At 40.7% G+C, this 14972-nt stretch overlaps 1 protein-coding gene across 1 annotated transcript in view; it reads right to left on the bottom strand.

Annotated features, from left to right (window-relative positions):
• LOC106590359 (heparan-sulfate 6-O-sulfotransferase 1-B) overlaps nucleotides 1-14644 on the bottom strand; it is a 95851-nt gene extending 81207 nt beyond the window's left edge. Inside the window, exon 1 of the mRNA XM_014181297.3 lies at nucleotides 13789-14644. Within this exon, the coding sequence (XP_014036772.1) occupies nucleotides 13789-14306 (518 nt within the window). The 5' untranslated portion in view covers nucleotides 14307-14644. The remainder of the gene's footprint in view (nucleotides 1-13788) is intronic.
• Nucleotides 14645-14972: the final 328 nt, after the last annotated feature.

A 14972-nucleotide genomic window follows, 5' to 3' on the forward strand; every position in this document is an offset into this window, starting at 1 on the left:
ACATTATAGCCTGCCTTGAGATAAGCTAACACCAGTAAAATGTTTCTCAATCAGATCATAGCAAGCATCAATGATTTGTTTAGAGGATCAAGTTCAAACAGGTGGATGTAAGCCCAGTGTCTTCTCATGTTATTATTAGTGTATCGCTTATGCTGTAATATTCCCCAACTCTATGATCAAAAGAAATCCTCCTCCTTAGGCATGTACTGGATTTACTGCCTAAAAAATAAAATACTAACTTGTCTTGTATACAGTATAGGCCTACATGTACACAGCAACAGAGCATTGAACACTGTACAATCCTTGCCCAGCCAAACACAGCTGAAGGATTTGCAAAGCCGCAGAGCCTTCTTTGGTGCCGACGGCCTTTAATCCCCACTGATCTGATAGGATTAACACGAGGACTATGCTGGCGCTGGCTCAGAAAGCCATGGCTTTGCTCCGGTGCCTTGGGCTCGCCTAAAAGTCAGGTCAGACGGATTCGACGGGGAGAAATTATTTAGGCGAAACTCGGGTGACCTAAAGACTGTCAACTGGTATCCAATTCGCAGGTTATCGTGAGGTAGGCTAATACTGGCCTTTGGTTAGCAGGTTATCGTAAGACGAGAAAAACCATTGCAGACAGATTGACCGCACACAAATAGGGCACAAAGGGCGCTATCTGATATGAAATCCCATTATGCATTCCATTTCCATCTGCACTTCCATTTTGAAGCCAAACCCTCAGTTGCGCCAATAACCGTATTCGCTTGCCCCTGACTGACTAACTCACTAACTGAAGGTTTGGCAACAGATGCACGGCAAGAAGACCCGCACTCTCCAATACATAACGACAGAAATCAAATATAATCTTGAAATAGATTGTCAAGATGCCGTGGCACAGACCCCTCTCTCCACTCTGCTCAGAGACAGAGCAAAACAAGGTTCAGAGGAGAAGCTAAATTAAATCCAGAGGAGTCAGACCTAAAATAGTTTGGGTCTAACCTTCTTCTGCTTATTGGCAGTGGCGAAGTGGGCTTCTTCAATAATTTAGTTCAATTAAGCCATCCTCCCTCTCCTAACTTCTCCCCTTTTTAGCCACTTTAAGCAGTTTCTCCTCAAAGCTAATGGTGTTATAGCAGGCAGGCCATACTTGACTGAACAGTTCATGCACAGTTGCCAAAGGGGATTGGGTGGGAGTGAGAGTGACTAAGACTCCCAATTACTTGGAATGTGTGGCTGGGGTGGCCGTCCTCATGGATGGAGGCTAATGCGGATAGCCCACTGGATTTATTTTTTCAGCAGAGGTGGCAAATTCAGCGCAGATTGTGCTGCGAAGAGACAGAATAATTAGATCATTTGTTTTGGTCCTGTCCATATGTAGCTTGTTTTTTGGTTCCAGCAGGTTCAGGAATGGCTGAAGAATTTGAACTTTTGCCTGGAGCTAATTCTGCAAATAGCACTGCTGGGTGATTTGAAAAGTCAGTCAATCGATCAATAATATAATACTTTTAGCAAAAAATAAAATAATTTACAATCTGTAGAAACTATGAGAATAGAAAGGTTCAGAAATTGTAAACATCACTGCACAGTTGAAAAATATTTTGCAAATAGAAACCAAGAGATATATGGGAGAGGTTGAGGGTAGCTGAAGGACGGGATTGAAAACAAACAAAAGATAACTACCGTAAAATATACTGTGTCCATAAAAAGTATATAGTATGTACACGCTGGAAGTAGCAGCCTAAGTGTTGGTGTCCATTAGTTTACTCCAATTAGGGGAGGTGTGGTAGGATTAGGGGAAAATAGTAGTGGGCAAGATAAATTGTTGTCTACACGTAGCACAGGGTTAGGATAACACACTCTGGGTCAAGTTCCCAGAGTAAAGAAATTACTCATAAAATATGGTTGGGTTCAAACCAGTCGCTCGCACGCTCGCACGCACGCACGCACACACTTTCCACTAGGATTTGTGCGGTTTTAGAGGCCCTCCTCTTGGCGGCAGAGCCAAAATATTGCTGTTTTAAAGCACATTTTCCACATTTCTACTCATTTTGCAATGGGGCAGATGTAACATATATTTTACTGTTTTAATACAGTTTGTATGCTTAATCTGGTGTACAGTGCATTCGGAAAGTATTAAGTCCCCTTCACTTTTTCCACATTACAGTCTTATCCTAATATTCATAAAATAAATGCTTTTCCTCAATCTACACACAATACCACAAAGTGAAAACACGTTTTTAGAAATTTGTGAAAATGTATGAAAAAACAGAAATATCTTATTTACATAAATATTAAAACCCTTTGCTACGAGACTTGAAATTGAGCCCAGGTGCATCCTGTTTACATTGATCATCCTTGAGATGTTTCTACAACTTCACTGGAGTCCACCTGTGGTAAAGTCATGGCTTGGTTTTTGCTCAGACATGCAGCACTGTCAACTGTGGGACCTTATATAGACGGGTGTGTACCTTTTTTCCAAATCATGTCCAATTAATTGACTTTACCACAGGTGGACTCCATCGTCATTAAAATGGAAGAAATTTCCTAGCGCTGGCCGCCTGGCCAACCTAAGCAATCGGGGTAGAAGGACCTTGGTCAGGGAGGTGACCAATAACCTGATGGTCACTCTGACAGAGCTCTAGAGTTCCTCTGAGGAGATGGGAGAACCTTCCAGAAGGACAACCATCTCTGCAGCACTCCACCAATCAGGCGTTTATGGTAGAGTGACCAGACGGAAGCCACTCCTCAGTAAAAGGCACATGATCAAACCAAGATTGAACTCTTTGGCCTGAATGCCAAACTGCATGGTGGTGGCAGCATCATGCTGTAGACATGTTTTTCAGCGGCAGGGAATGGGAGATTAGTCAGGATCGGGGGAAAGATGAACAGAGAAAAGTACAAAGAGATCCTTGATGAAAACCTGCTCCAGAGCACTCAGCAACTCACACTGGGGTGAAGGTTCACCTTCCAACAGGAAACTGACACTAAGCACACAGCCAAGACAACGCAGGAGTGGCTTCGAGACAAGTCTCTGAATGTCCTTAAGTGGCCCAGCCAGAGCCCGGACTTGAACCTGATCAAACATCTCTGGAGAGACCTGAACATTGCTGTGCAGTGTCGCTCCCCATCCAACCTGACAGAGCTTGAAAGGATCTGCAGAGAAGAATGGGAGAAGCTTCCCAAATACAGGTGTGCCAACCTTGTAGCGTCATACCAAAGAAGATTTGAGGCTGTAATCGCTGCCAAAGGTGCTTCAACAAAGTGCTGAGTAAAGGGTCTGAATAGTTATGTAAATGTGATATTTCAGTTTTTATACATTTTCAAAAATGTCTAAAAGCCTATTTTTGATTAGTCATTATGGGGTATTGTGTGTAGATTGATGAGGGAAAAAAAATAATTGAATCCATTTTAGAATAATGCTGCAACGTAACAAAATGTGGAATCTGAGGGGTCTGAATACTTTCCGAATGTACTGTAAACTAATGTATAGAAGTTATTTTACAAGAGACAAAATTCACAAATTCTACAGCAAAACGGAGTCATGTCTCAAGTGTAAAACTAATAATGACTCACTAAATGCTTTTTGGTAACACTACAAAGTTCTTAAGTTGTAGGCGGAGCTAGAAAGTTGGCTGTCAGAACAATTACAGTATAAACTTACTTTTAATCCATCTGTCTGCATATTTCAAGACATGACATATAGGTGTGTAGTGAGATACTCAATGGGCTGGACGATTCTTTTTTGTCATCGCTCATTTTGAAAACAAAGTAAAGTCAATCAATCCACCATCATTGACACAATGGAAATATCAAATTATTTATTATTGAAATAGCACGGGCGACTGAGAAAAACTAAATTGGTACAATTTAAGACCAGGTGGCAAACAATAACGCAGGCACTAGGGATGGGGGGGGGGGGGGGGGGGGTGAGCAGGCGGGGCTGAGGAGATCAGATATAGTCGTTGTTTTTATGTGTCTATAAGTTGTCGTTGAAATGTATAAAAGTTTGTTTTCAAATGTAAAAAAATAAATAAAAAATATAAGAAAAGGAAAAATACCATTATATACAGTTGAAGTGGGAAGTTTACATACACGGGTTGGAGTCATCACAACTCATTTTTCAACCACTCCACAAATTTCTTGTTAACAAACTATAGTTTTGGCAAGTCGGTTAGGACATCTACTTTGTGCATGACACAAGTAATTTTCCAACAATTGTTTACAAACAAATTATTTCACTTATCATTCACTGTATCACAATTCCAGTGGGTCAGAAGTTTACATACACTAAGTTGACTGTGCCTTTAAACAGCTTGGAAAATTCCAGAAAATTATGTCATGGCTTTAGAAGCTTATGATAGGCTAATTGACATCATTTGAGTCAATTGGAGGTGTAGCTGTGGATGTATTTCAAGGCCTACTTTCAAACTCAGTGCCTCTTTGCTTGACATCATGGGAAAATCAAAAGAAATCAGCCAAGGCCTCAGAATTTTTTTTTTTAGGCGTCAACAAGTCTGGTTCATCCTTGGGAGCAATTTCCAAACGCCTGAAGGTACCACGTTCATCTGTACAGTACAAAAGTAAGTATAAACACCATGAGACCACACAGCCGTCATACCGAACAGGCAGGAGACGCGTTCTGTCTCCTAGAGATGAACATACGTTGGTGCGAAAAGTGCAAATCAATCCCAGAACAACAGCAAAGGACCTTGTGAAGATGCTGGAGGAAACAGGTATAAAAGTATCTATATCCACAGTAAAACGAGTCATATATCGACATAACCTGAAAGGCCGTTCAGCAAGAAAGAAGCCACTGCTCCAAAACCGCCATAAAAAAGCCAGACTACGGTTTGCAACTGCACATGGGACAAAGATTGTACTTTTTGGAGAAATGTCCTCTGGTCTGATGAAACAAAAATAAAACTGTTTGGTCATAATGACCATCATTATGTTTGGAAGAAAAATGGGGAGGCTTGCAAGCCGAAGAACACCATCCCAACTGTGAAGCACAGGGGTGGCAGCATCATATTGTGGGAGTGTTTTGCTGCAGGAGGGACTGGTGCACTTCACAAAATAGATAGTCTCATGAGGAAAGAAAATTATGTGAATATATTGAAGCAACATCTCAAGACATCAGTCAGGAGGTTAAAGCTTGGTCGCAAATCGGTCTTCCAAATGGACAATGACCCCAAGCATACTTCCAAAGTTGTGGCAAAATGGCCTAAGGACAACAAAGTCAAGGTATTGGAGTTGCCATCACAAAGCCCTGACCTCAATCCCATAGAAAATGTGTGTGCGAGCAAGGAGGCCTACAAACCTGACTCGGTTACACCAGCTCTGTCAGGAGGAATGGGCCAAGATTCACCCAACTTATTGTGGGAAGGTTGTGGAAGGCTACCCGAAGCATTTGACCCAAGTTAAACAATTTAAAGGCAATGCAACCAAATACTAATTGAGTGCATGTAAACTTCTGACCCACTGGGAATGTGATGAAAGAAACAAAAGCTGAAATAAATCCTTCTCTCTACTATTATTCTGACATTTCACATTCTTAAAATATAGTGGTGATCATAAATGACCTAAAACAGGGAATTTTTACTAGGATTAAATGTCAGGAATTGTGAAAAACTGAGTTTAAGTGTATTTGGATAAGGTGTATGTAAAACTTCCAACTTCAACTGTGTGTGTGTGTGTGTGTGTGTGTGTGTAGGTGATAGGTGATATATATATATATATATATATAACACACACATATTTAAATAAAGCTATTCTACACATTTTGTCATGGGGCTGAGAGAAAAATGTCAGTTTCAAAGCTAATTTCCTTCAATTATACACATTTTTGACATAGCATAAGAACAAGGCATAAGCCATCGAAATGGAATTTCACATTTTTGGAATTTTATATTCTCCCGGACAGTGAATGTTAGTTCTCAAAGATAATGTTATTAAAAAATATAATACTCCATCATCTTTTTACATGCTTTATATCTCGTTTTAGTCATTTTAGTTTACACTGAAAACCTGTTTACTATTTATATTTGACAACTTTTACTCCCTTACATTCCTAAATAAATGTACTTTTTAAACCCTATACATTTTTCATGACACCCAAAAGTACTCGTTACATTTTGAATGCTTAGCAGGACAGGAAAATAGTCCCATTCACGTACCTATCAAGAGAACATCCCTGGTCATCCCTACTTCCTCTGATATGGGAGACTCACAAATCATTTACAATGATGCATTTGTGATCTCTAAGTGTTGGAGTGTGCTACTGGCAATCTGTAAATTCTTAATATTTGGAATTTTTAATGATTTATACTTTTGATACTTAAGTAGATTTTTGCAATAACATTTATTTTTGATACTTAAGTATATTTAAAACCAAATAATTTGACTTTTACTCAAGTAGTATTTTTACTGGGTGACTTTCACTTGAGTCCTTTTCTATTAAAGGCATCTTTATTTTTACTCAAGTATGACAATTGGGTACTTTTTCCACCATTGCTGAAAACCTTTTACCATCCCGAAAATTATTATTTGCGCCGCTGCTAAATGCATATAGGGGAAACACTGCACACAGAGGGAAAGCAAGCCAGAGAGGCTTTGGCGTTTCATTTGTCTCCACAGACAGCCAGTTAGTAGCTTAGCCATGGCCCCCATACCCTGGCCGGGCCCTGTCCCACAGCCATGCACTAAATCACATTCGTAAACCACCGGTGCTATTATTACCTCTAAGGAACACCTTTCAACAGGATTACATGGGTAGGAGGATTCCCCAATTGACAGGTTATTTATATCTGCTCATCCCCCGTGCCCTCCTGACCCCGTTTGAAAAATCAGCCCAAGTCCATTGCTCAAGCTAGCCTATATTTTAATACACCAAGCACGTCATCCCACCGAGCCTCTATAGGTGATATTGAGTAGTTACTAGCTCACCACATTGTCCTTCATCTAGAATAGGCTACTGAATTTATTTTCTATTAAGAGGATTGTAGAATATTCTATTCAAAATATCTAGGGTCTCTCTTTATATTTGCATCAATTAAGCATCTGTCACCTAATGATAATAAATACAAGATGATTAGTCAGTTTGATTATTATTAATTATTATTGTTACCAGCATTCAAATCTGAGGTGGTAAGTGTGGTACATCCAATAAAATGTCCAACCTCCCAAATGGGCATCCCCACAACCACTTACTAATAATCAGATCTGGGGGATATACAGTGTCCTTTACTAGATGAAATAGACCACCTTCAGTTCCAAGAAAAGCTACAGTGGCAAATCTGGAACAATGCCATCACTTGTGCAAATGGCAAGCTGCTATTGTGGCAGTAGTTACACTGAACACCAATGTTGTTGCGCAGTCTGGGCTGCTGGACTAGTAGACGACATTTTCCTTTGCAGGAATACCAGCGCATTAGCGAATTGTTGTTCATACAAGACATTCTTAGGGACATTACATTGTTCTATGCATTATAATTAGGCCTAATTTGTAAATGCACGCGGCAGACAAAGTTATGCAGAAATGTTTCAGCAAACTGATCCTCTTCAGTGTGCAGGTTGAGTAGGTAAACTCCACAAACTGTAAGTCTTCACTTCAATTTCTAGGGGGAAGAATTGTTGATGTCTGTCTAAATGACAAAGCAAGAGACTAGACTGACAATTTTAAAAACAGCCACACCAGTAGAAAGCTTAAAGATGATGGCCAGATCTTATCCATGATGTTGCTCAACGATTTACGTCAATAAATCATAGTTTTATTCAAAGTATGATATATTTCGGCTTGAAGTGACAAATCGGAACTGCCCACTTTGTGAAAATCTGTGTAAATGCAGTGTCTTTTCCTATATGACATTCAAATTATTTTCAGCCTACATTTAGTTTCAGAGATCGGTTTTATTTGAATGTTACCACCCACTAGCCTGGCATTGTATATTAATCAGAAACAGATGCAACATCAGTCCTCTTCGCAACTGAGATGAGCCAAACAGCCTTGTGTCCACTTGGCCACCTGAACAATGGAGCACATTAAAATGGGGGGTGCAAATTGTGTTTTTGCACCTCTGCTTTTTTTTTACGTGAAAATTACCATAATCCATTGGATAATTTGTAAATTTTCCCTTATTTTTTAGCTAGTCTGTATTAAAAATTCATATACAGTATCTGACCATTTTGCAAAATTGTATAATTGCATGATATGATAGCATTTTTCAAACATGCTCTCCCAGTCCCCCCAAGATTAATGGTTTTTGACCACTAAAGATTTGCTTCACTAAATGCTCCACTGCTTTCGTTGGTGTATTGTTAGCTAGAAACCAGATAATGAAAAGGCACCCACAAAATAAAATTCAAAGGTCATTGTAGCCTATCATTTCACTTCCCCTGTGAGAACCATGAGCATGGATTGACTTGGCTTTTCTGTGCCACAGCCGGCAAACGTTGCACAGTGTCCATTACAATGTAGAAAAACGCATATCAGACTTCAAAGATAGGCCAGTGGTTTCTATCGGTGGCAAAGATTTCCGTAAATCAATGCGTTTGACAAATCCAGCTCCAGAATCAGCCAGAGCCAGCTGGCTAATCTTTTGAATACGGTGTAGTAAAAAGAAGACAAAAAAATGCAACAGATAACATTAGCTCGCTAGATAAAAATGTGCAAAATAGCGAGATTAGGTTAGCATGCTTGCTAGCTACACCGAAAGCCGTCAGTGCCCTATTTGTTGATGTTTATCAACTCCACCTGGAAATTCCCACACCCAATTTGTATAAGTAGCCTTTGTCATTCTTCGGAGCTGGAACCTAAACGTGCATTTTCTCTCTAGGACGGGGAATTAAGTTGAAATAGAGTCGGCAACATCCTCGGGGAGAGTCCTTTAAAACCCAAAGGCTATAGGGTAATTGTACCTATTTTCTAAATATTATGTTTTCTGTTGTTGGCAGACAAAGGACAAGACAGTCAGTCCCACAGGGAATCCAAATAGTCTGTTGCGGGACACTTAAGAGATTAGTGCTCAAATAATCAACCATTGAAGTGAATCTGGTTGAGTAGAGACACAAACTTGTTTCTAGGTCAGGAATGTTTTCCAGGAACTAATCTTTTGTGCTGTGGGGGGAGAAAATGTTTTTGAATGCATTTTGAAGGACATACTTCACATATTAGACAATATACTGTAAAATTGATATAACAACTGTCCTGACCCAGTCCCACGCAAATACAGACACAGCCGTTCTAGAAAAAACATATTGCAGAATCTGAGAGAATGTGAAAGAAACTCGGTCTGCCAAAGTTCACATACCCATGCAAGCAAAAGCGTTGACACACCTGGGCAAATCTGTCTTCATTCTTGAGGGACTCTATAATTAATCATGCAAGCTGATTAGAAAATGGGCCCATTTCTGCTTAAGGCAGCAAGGAGGTTAGGAAAACATGAGGGTTGTTCCATATAATTTAAGCAAGCCATGACACCCACCATCTCAGATTGTTCTGAAATCGTTTCTGTAGTTAGAAACAGATAAGATAAATGCAACATTATTTTGTTGAAATATGATTTGATCTCTGAGAAATTAAGCTAATTGGGTGGCTTTTGACCATTTCTTTGGATGCCTACTTACTGTTAGAAAAAAGTCTAAATCGGATGTTAGGTACTATATATTTTTTGAATATTATATGAATCCTATAAATAAAAAATTGCCAATTTGCATACAATCAATTAGCTTAATTTCTCAAGAGCTCAAAATAAATTTCAACAAAATAATGTTCCAGGAATGCTAATCCAATCGGTTTCTAACTGAAACATTTTCAGAACAATCCGAGATGGTGGGTGTCAAAATCCTCTTTCTTGTGGTTTGAGGTGGAATGACCCATGACATATGGAAGAGATTAACATGGGTGATATGAGCATACTTGTGACGAGATAGGGTGATGGTCCATGCCTCAGTTAGTTTGAGGTACTTGTTGGCTGGCAAGACCTCATTCACTGCAGCTGTTATTGCCACGACGGTGATGAAGCTTGACTTCGGGAAAAAGACACCAGTACTTGAGGGAAGCACATTTGATATTTCATGAGTACCCTGAGAATCCTACTCCCCAGAGAGGTTTTGCTGTGAGAACACTCAGGGATATTTTTTCATGTTTTCATTCCAAGCCTTCAAGACCTTAATGCAACAGACTGTTCTTTCATCAAGGGAGATTAACTCCAAAGCACCCATTCATCACCTTCTTCCCCCCTGCCACGTGTGTGTACAGTACACGTGTTTATGTAATATATGCATGAGTGAGTGTGATAACATATAGGCCAGGGGTCCCCAATTACATTCAACTGATTTTTCCTTGAGCGGATGGTCGGGGGGCCGGAACATAGTTCTAAATCATTTGTACACTGCAAATTGACCACTAGAATCCCAAACAGACATAGCATTTGACAAAACCAGAAAAATGGCAAACATTGATTACATTACAATCACATATGCCTCTCTATTTATGCGTGGGAATACTTGGGAACAGATTTCCTAATTTACTTCGAGGTGATGCCCTGGTGACTTTACATTCTTATGACCAACAACAACGAGGTTTGCTTTTGCACAGACAACGTGGGGGTGGGGGGGCCCCCCGCCGGCCACCTATTGGGGAACCCGTGGGTCGATAATGAGCCTTTACTGTGGACTTTATGATGGCCATAATGAGTTACTGCCCCCTCCATGAAATCCATTAAAGGCGGATATTAAAAAAAGTCTGAGCTCTGCACTGAATTACACCAGTATCATATGACCACATTACCCGCATATAACTAACAAGGAGGACTAATCAGAGACATACACACAGTCTACTGGAGCCACTTTCAAAACTGCAAAAAAGGGTCATTATAGTGATCAAAACAACAGACAGGTTTCAAATGCCCCGAATGATGTGATTTCTTTCCTTTCAAATACACAATTTAAATGGCATTGATGTCATCACTCTTATCAGCTATTTGATTGAAGTACTTGCATTACTTTTCTAGAGGTTCTGAATTGGATGTGCAAACAAACACATGAACATCACGCCCTGGCTGTGACCAGTCCCTCAAACCCAGCAATGATGAGGTTGAGGTACCTAAACATCATGCTCATGTTTACTTCACATTACCACACAGATAATCATGTGTCTATTTTGAACCGAAATGTAATGTGCATCTAGCATATTCACTATCAGACAGATGCCATGCCATGCTGTGTAGAATATAATACAAAATATGAGCTGCTGGAGGGGACCGTAATCAGGTTTCTAAAACGTGGTGCATTCATTAAGTCAAATGGTAAGCCAACTCACTCACACAATCCATGTTGTTCAAAACAGAGGTGGGTGGGAGGGATACTTGTTGATGTGGATCATTCGGTCAGAGCTGCAGGTTGTGATGCACATCTGTAATAACTATGAGGCTTTGCTGGCAGCAGAACCAGATTAGACCCGCGCTTCAGGACATAATTGATGCGCTCAGCCAGCAGTGTGCAGCAATAGACCACTTGAGCTTGTATTTTTACCCCCTTCTCAGCCAGTGATTGGACATAATCATCCATGAAATGCCCAATTTCCATCAGTATAGCCTGTGGTGGACCATCCGTGATGGTCGGCCATTGTGCCGCATTCTAAAAAGGCCCCTTTTCGTGTGTTTTGGGGCGCTCACAATCCAGGGCTTTGTTTTTCACAGTGGTTGGGAATGGAGGGATATAGTCGTTATTAAAATGCTTCCGTGATACAGGCACATCAGGGACTAGAACGACAACAGCCAGTGGTATCCAGAGCTCATATAAGGGAAAGAGGCAAATCACTCACAATGAATGGTCAACGGTAGAGATGAAAACACCCCCAGGAAATAGAGCTCCAAAAAATGTTGCCATACACATATAATAAGCACTTCTAAGATATGAATGTCACAATATACAAGGAAATGTACATAGAAAAAAAACAGTAAACCAATATAAACCTCATAAAACCAATCTCAGATGTTGGCTCCGTCTACCACGACAAAATAAAACTAACCAAATGTATTACTGTTCACCACCATGCATATTTGACAGCATGTCAGGAGACCTTGAATCAGGGCAACTAACACTGGCCATGGAAACACGGGTATGCAACATGCATGCGGCATGCTTTTTGAATAATTACCCCAGGCACAATTCTATGTTCCAAACCACTGCTCTCCTAAAACTGTGGCTCAACTTTCATAATATTGCATGAGGGCAATTTCACGGTAACATAGTGATGCCGAGACTCAAGATTTTTCACTTTAAAATGTAGGTATGCCAAACAAAAACCAATGATTGCAAAGATAAAGTGGCACTGCAGTCTGCTTTCACCTCATTTACTTAACACAAGGCACATCTCAATAGGTGGTCCAGATAAGTCATGACATAGCACAAGTGGGAGGGAGGGCTTTCCTCTTTTGTTCTCTATTGTTCCTCAAGGATGGGGAAAGCCGATGACATCAAGCATTACCATCAGACAAACTCCTTCAATTCCCTACTCCTAGAAGTTTGCAGTTATGTCTAAAAAACAACACTATTTTGTTAAAAACTAACTTGTTTTACCCTTTAGTGTGTGTACTTTACTGTATTTATACTTGGGATATCGCTTTTCAATACTAAAAGTTCAAAAATCGCTGTGCATACAACTTTAAATTGAACAAAAACACATTTACTTAAAGAACAGCGCAGATGTCAAGTTTCGCTACAGAATGACCGTTTGTGCCATCATTCTGTTACCAAACTTTGTATGATGATTTGATAGTAGCATAACGGACAGGTGGGTTAAAAAAAAACAACCTTTATTTAACTAGGTTATTAGTGGTTGTTAAGCCCCAATGTGGAACTTGGTTTTCCCCAGGCTAAAAGAAACCAGCATTGGGATTCTCTGGCCATTAAAACTACATAGGGAATGAATAAAACAAAGATGACCCTGGAAGCATAGTGATAGGTGAAACTACACCCATAATAGTGTGGTCCACAGCTAGGGAGCATGCTGATTATTGAAAACGTCAAGTGTGAAGCGCCTGGTTTACTGTGGTACCATGTGCCAGGAGTGCCGGACTCAAAGAGGGAAACCCTCGCACCACCCAAATGAATGGGAAGAATTCTGCAGAGGGTCTTGTTGTCTAGGTTGTCAAAATAGCATTGGAAGTTGCTAGAGTGTAACGAAGCCTAAAAAAAAAACTGCAAAGTTTGCACTGCAGCCAGGCCTGTACCACACATCTCATCAACACTTTGAGGTGAAAACTGGCATTTATGAAGCATAGGGTGGGCCCCATCTGATCCAAACCCAGAATGTGTGAATTAATGGTATGCGTGTGCTTTTTTGCAGCACTCCATGAACAACAAAGGTTTGAAGTCAAGTGAATTCATGAGGTAGGCTACAGCAATGTGATAAAACAGAGAATCATTATATTGTTCAGTGTGATAAATAATGTAGTCATAGAAATAGACACATTTAAGTAGCCTATAATGTCATGATAAAAAGGTGGCAAAAGTGTACTTTCTACTCCAGAGGACACCAATGTGAACATGTACCCTGGTGTGATATTGCAACCACTTAAAACAGAACAGGAATCCCATCGGTGTTTACAAGAGCTGTTGATAACACAGTAATTTTCCACTTTCACTTCACAGTTAGGAGCAGATTGCCAGTGTTTACACCGCCCGCCTGGGTTGAGTGGGGCATAGGGTCAACAGCATAGGCTGTAGTTCTGTGGCTCTTTATTCTAATATAGCCTACGGCACAACTGATGAGATGGCAAACGGAATGTCAAAACAACATACCTCAGTTTTTTCGATTTGTTTTCCTTCTTGTTGAGCACTCCAGGAACGCAGTTTGTGAGCTCCGTCCAATCTGCATGTAACCCGCAACTCCAGCCAGTGGAGAACCTCGAAAACAGCCAGGTTTCCTTTCTGTTGGGACGGTAGCATGTACACTTTTTCTGCCCTGGTCTGCAATCACAGGGGACTTCTAGTCTAACATTTTGCACCAGATGCCTGCCAAAAGTGGTTCCGCCAGTTTTCTGTATGTGAAGAAACACTATCACGTCTTCACCCTTGATCTCGAAATCAACGGTGCGTTCCAAGTCTCTGACAGGGAAGTAGTACTTTTTTACATAATGGGGATCCGGAGTAGGGAAAATATCCATATTGTCCTCGGCGAGGTACCCCTGTGGAGACCCGAAGTTCATCACCCCAGGAGCCACGTACTGATATAAAATCATCATGAAGAAGACGGATCCGACGACGATCAACAAAAATTTGCTGGTCCTCTCAACCATGTTCCCTCCAGTGCCGTTCATTTGTTACCATCTCCCAGATAACCGAAATGGGGGTACTTGGTACCTGAGCGTTGCGCTCTTCGTTTGTCCCTCCATAGACAGTGGGGTTTTAGCTCGTCAGAGGACCACGGAGCAATAAGAGAGCAGGCTTGGATACATTGTATCTCTCCCGCTTTCACAGAGCAACCTCAATCCGAGTTGGCAAAAATCCAAAGCTGCGGATCAGAAGCAATTTTGAACCCTGCTACGCCGACAGTCACAGCACTCTCAGCTCCTGAAGAAGAACTGTTCGCTTCTTACCAAAGTAAGCAGCATTCGAATCGTCTTCCCCCTCTACACTGTTGTTCGGTCGTCATTAGTTACCACAGCCACAAAGTCCTAAATCCCGCCCATTTCTACAATTTATCTTCTTAAAATCTGATTTTCAAATCTTAACCTAACCCCAATCCTAACTTTAAACACACTGCTAACTTTATGCCTAACCTCAAATTAAGACCAACATTTTTTTTAAATAATATAACCAATTATCACTTTGTGGCTGTGGTAACCAGTGAAAACCCGGTTGTTCTGTTGCTCTAGGACCAGCATGCACAGCGACACCCACTTCTCAACACACATTTACGTTCATCTCACACACGCAAGAAAATAAAACCTACCTATAGGCCTACACGTGTAATTTGTTTGCAA

The sequence above is a fragment of the Salmo salar genome, chromosome 29 (genome assembly GCF_965601325.2).
Source record: "Salmo salar chromosome 29, fSalSal1, whole genome shotgun sequence".
Taxonomy (NCBI): domain Eukaryota; kingdom Metazoa; phylum Chordata; class Actinopteri; order Salmoniformes; family Salmonidae; genus Salmo; species Salmo salar.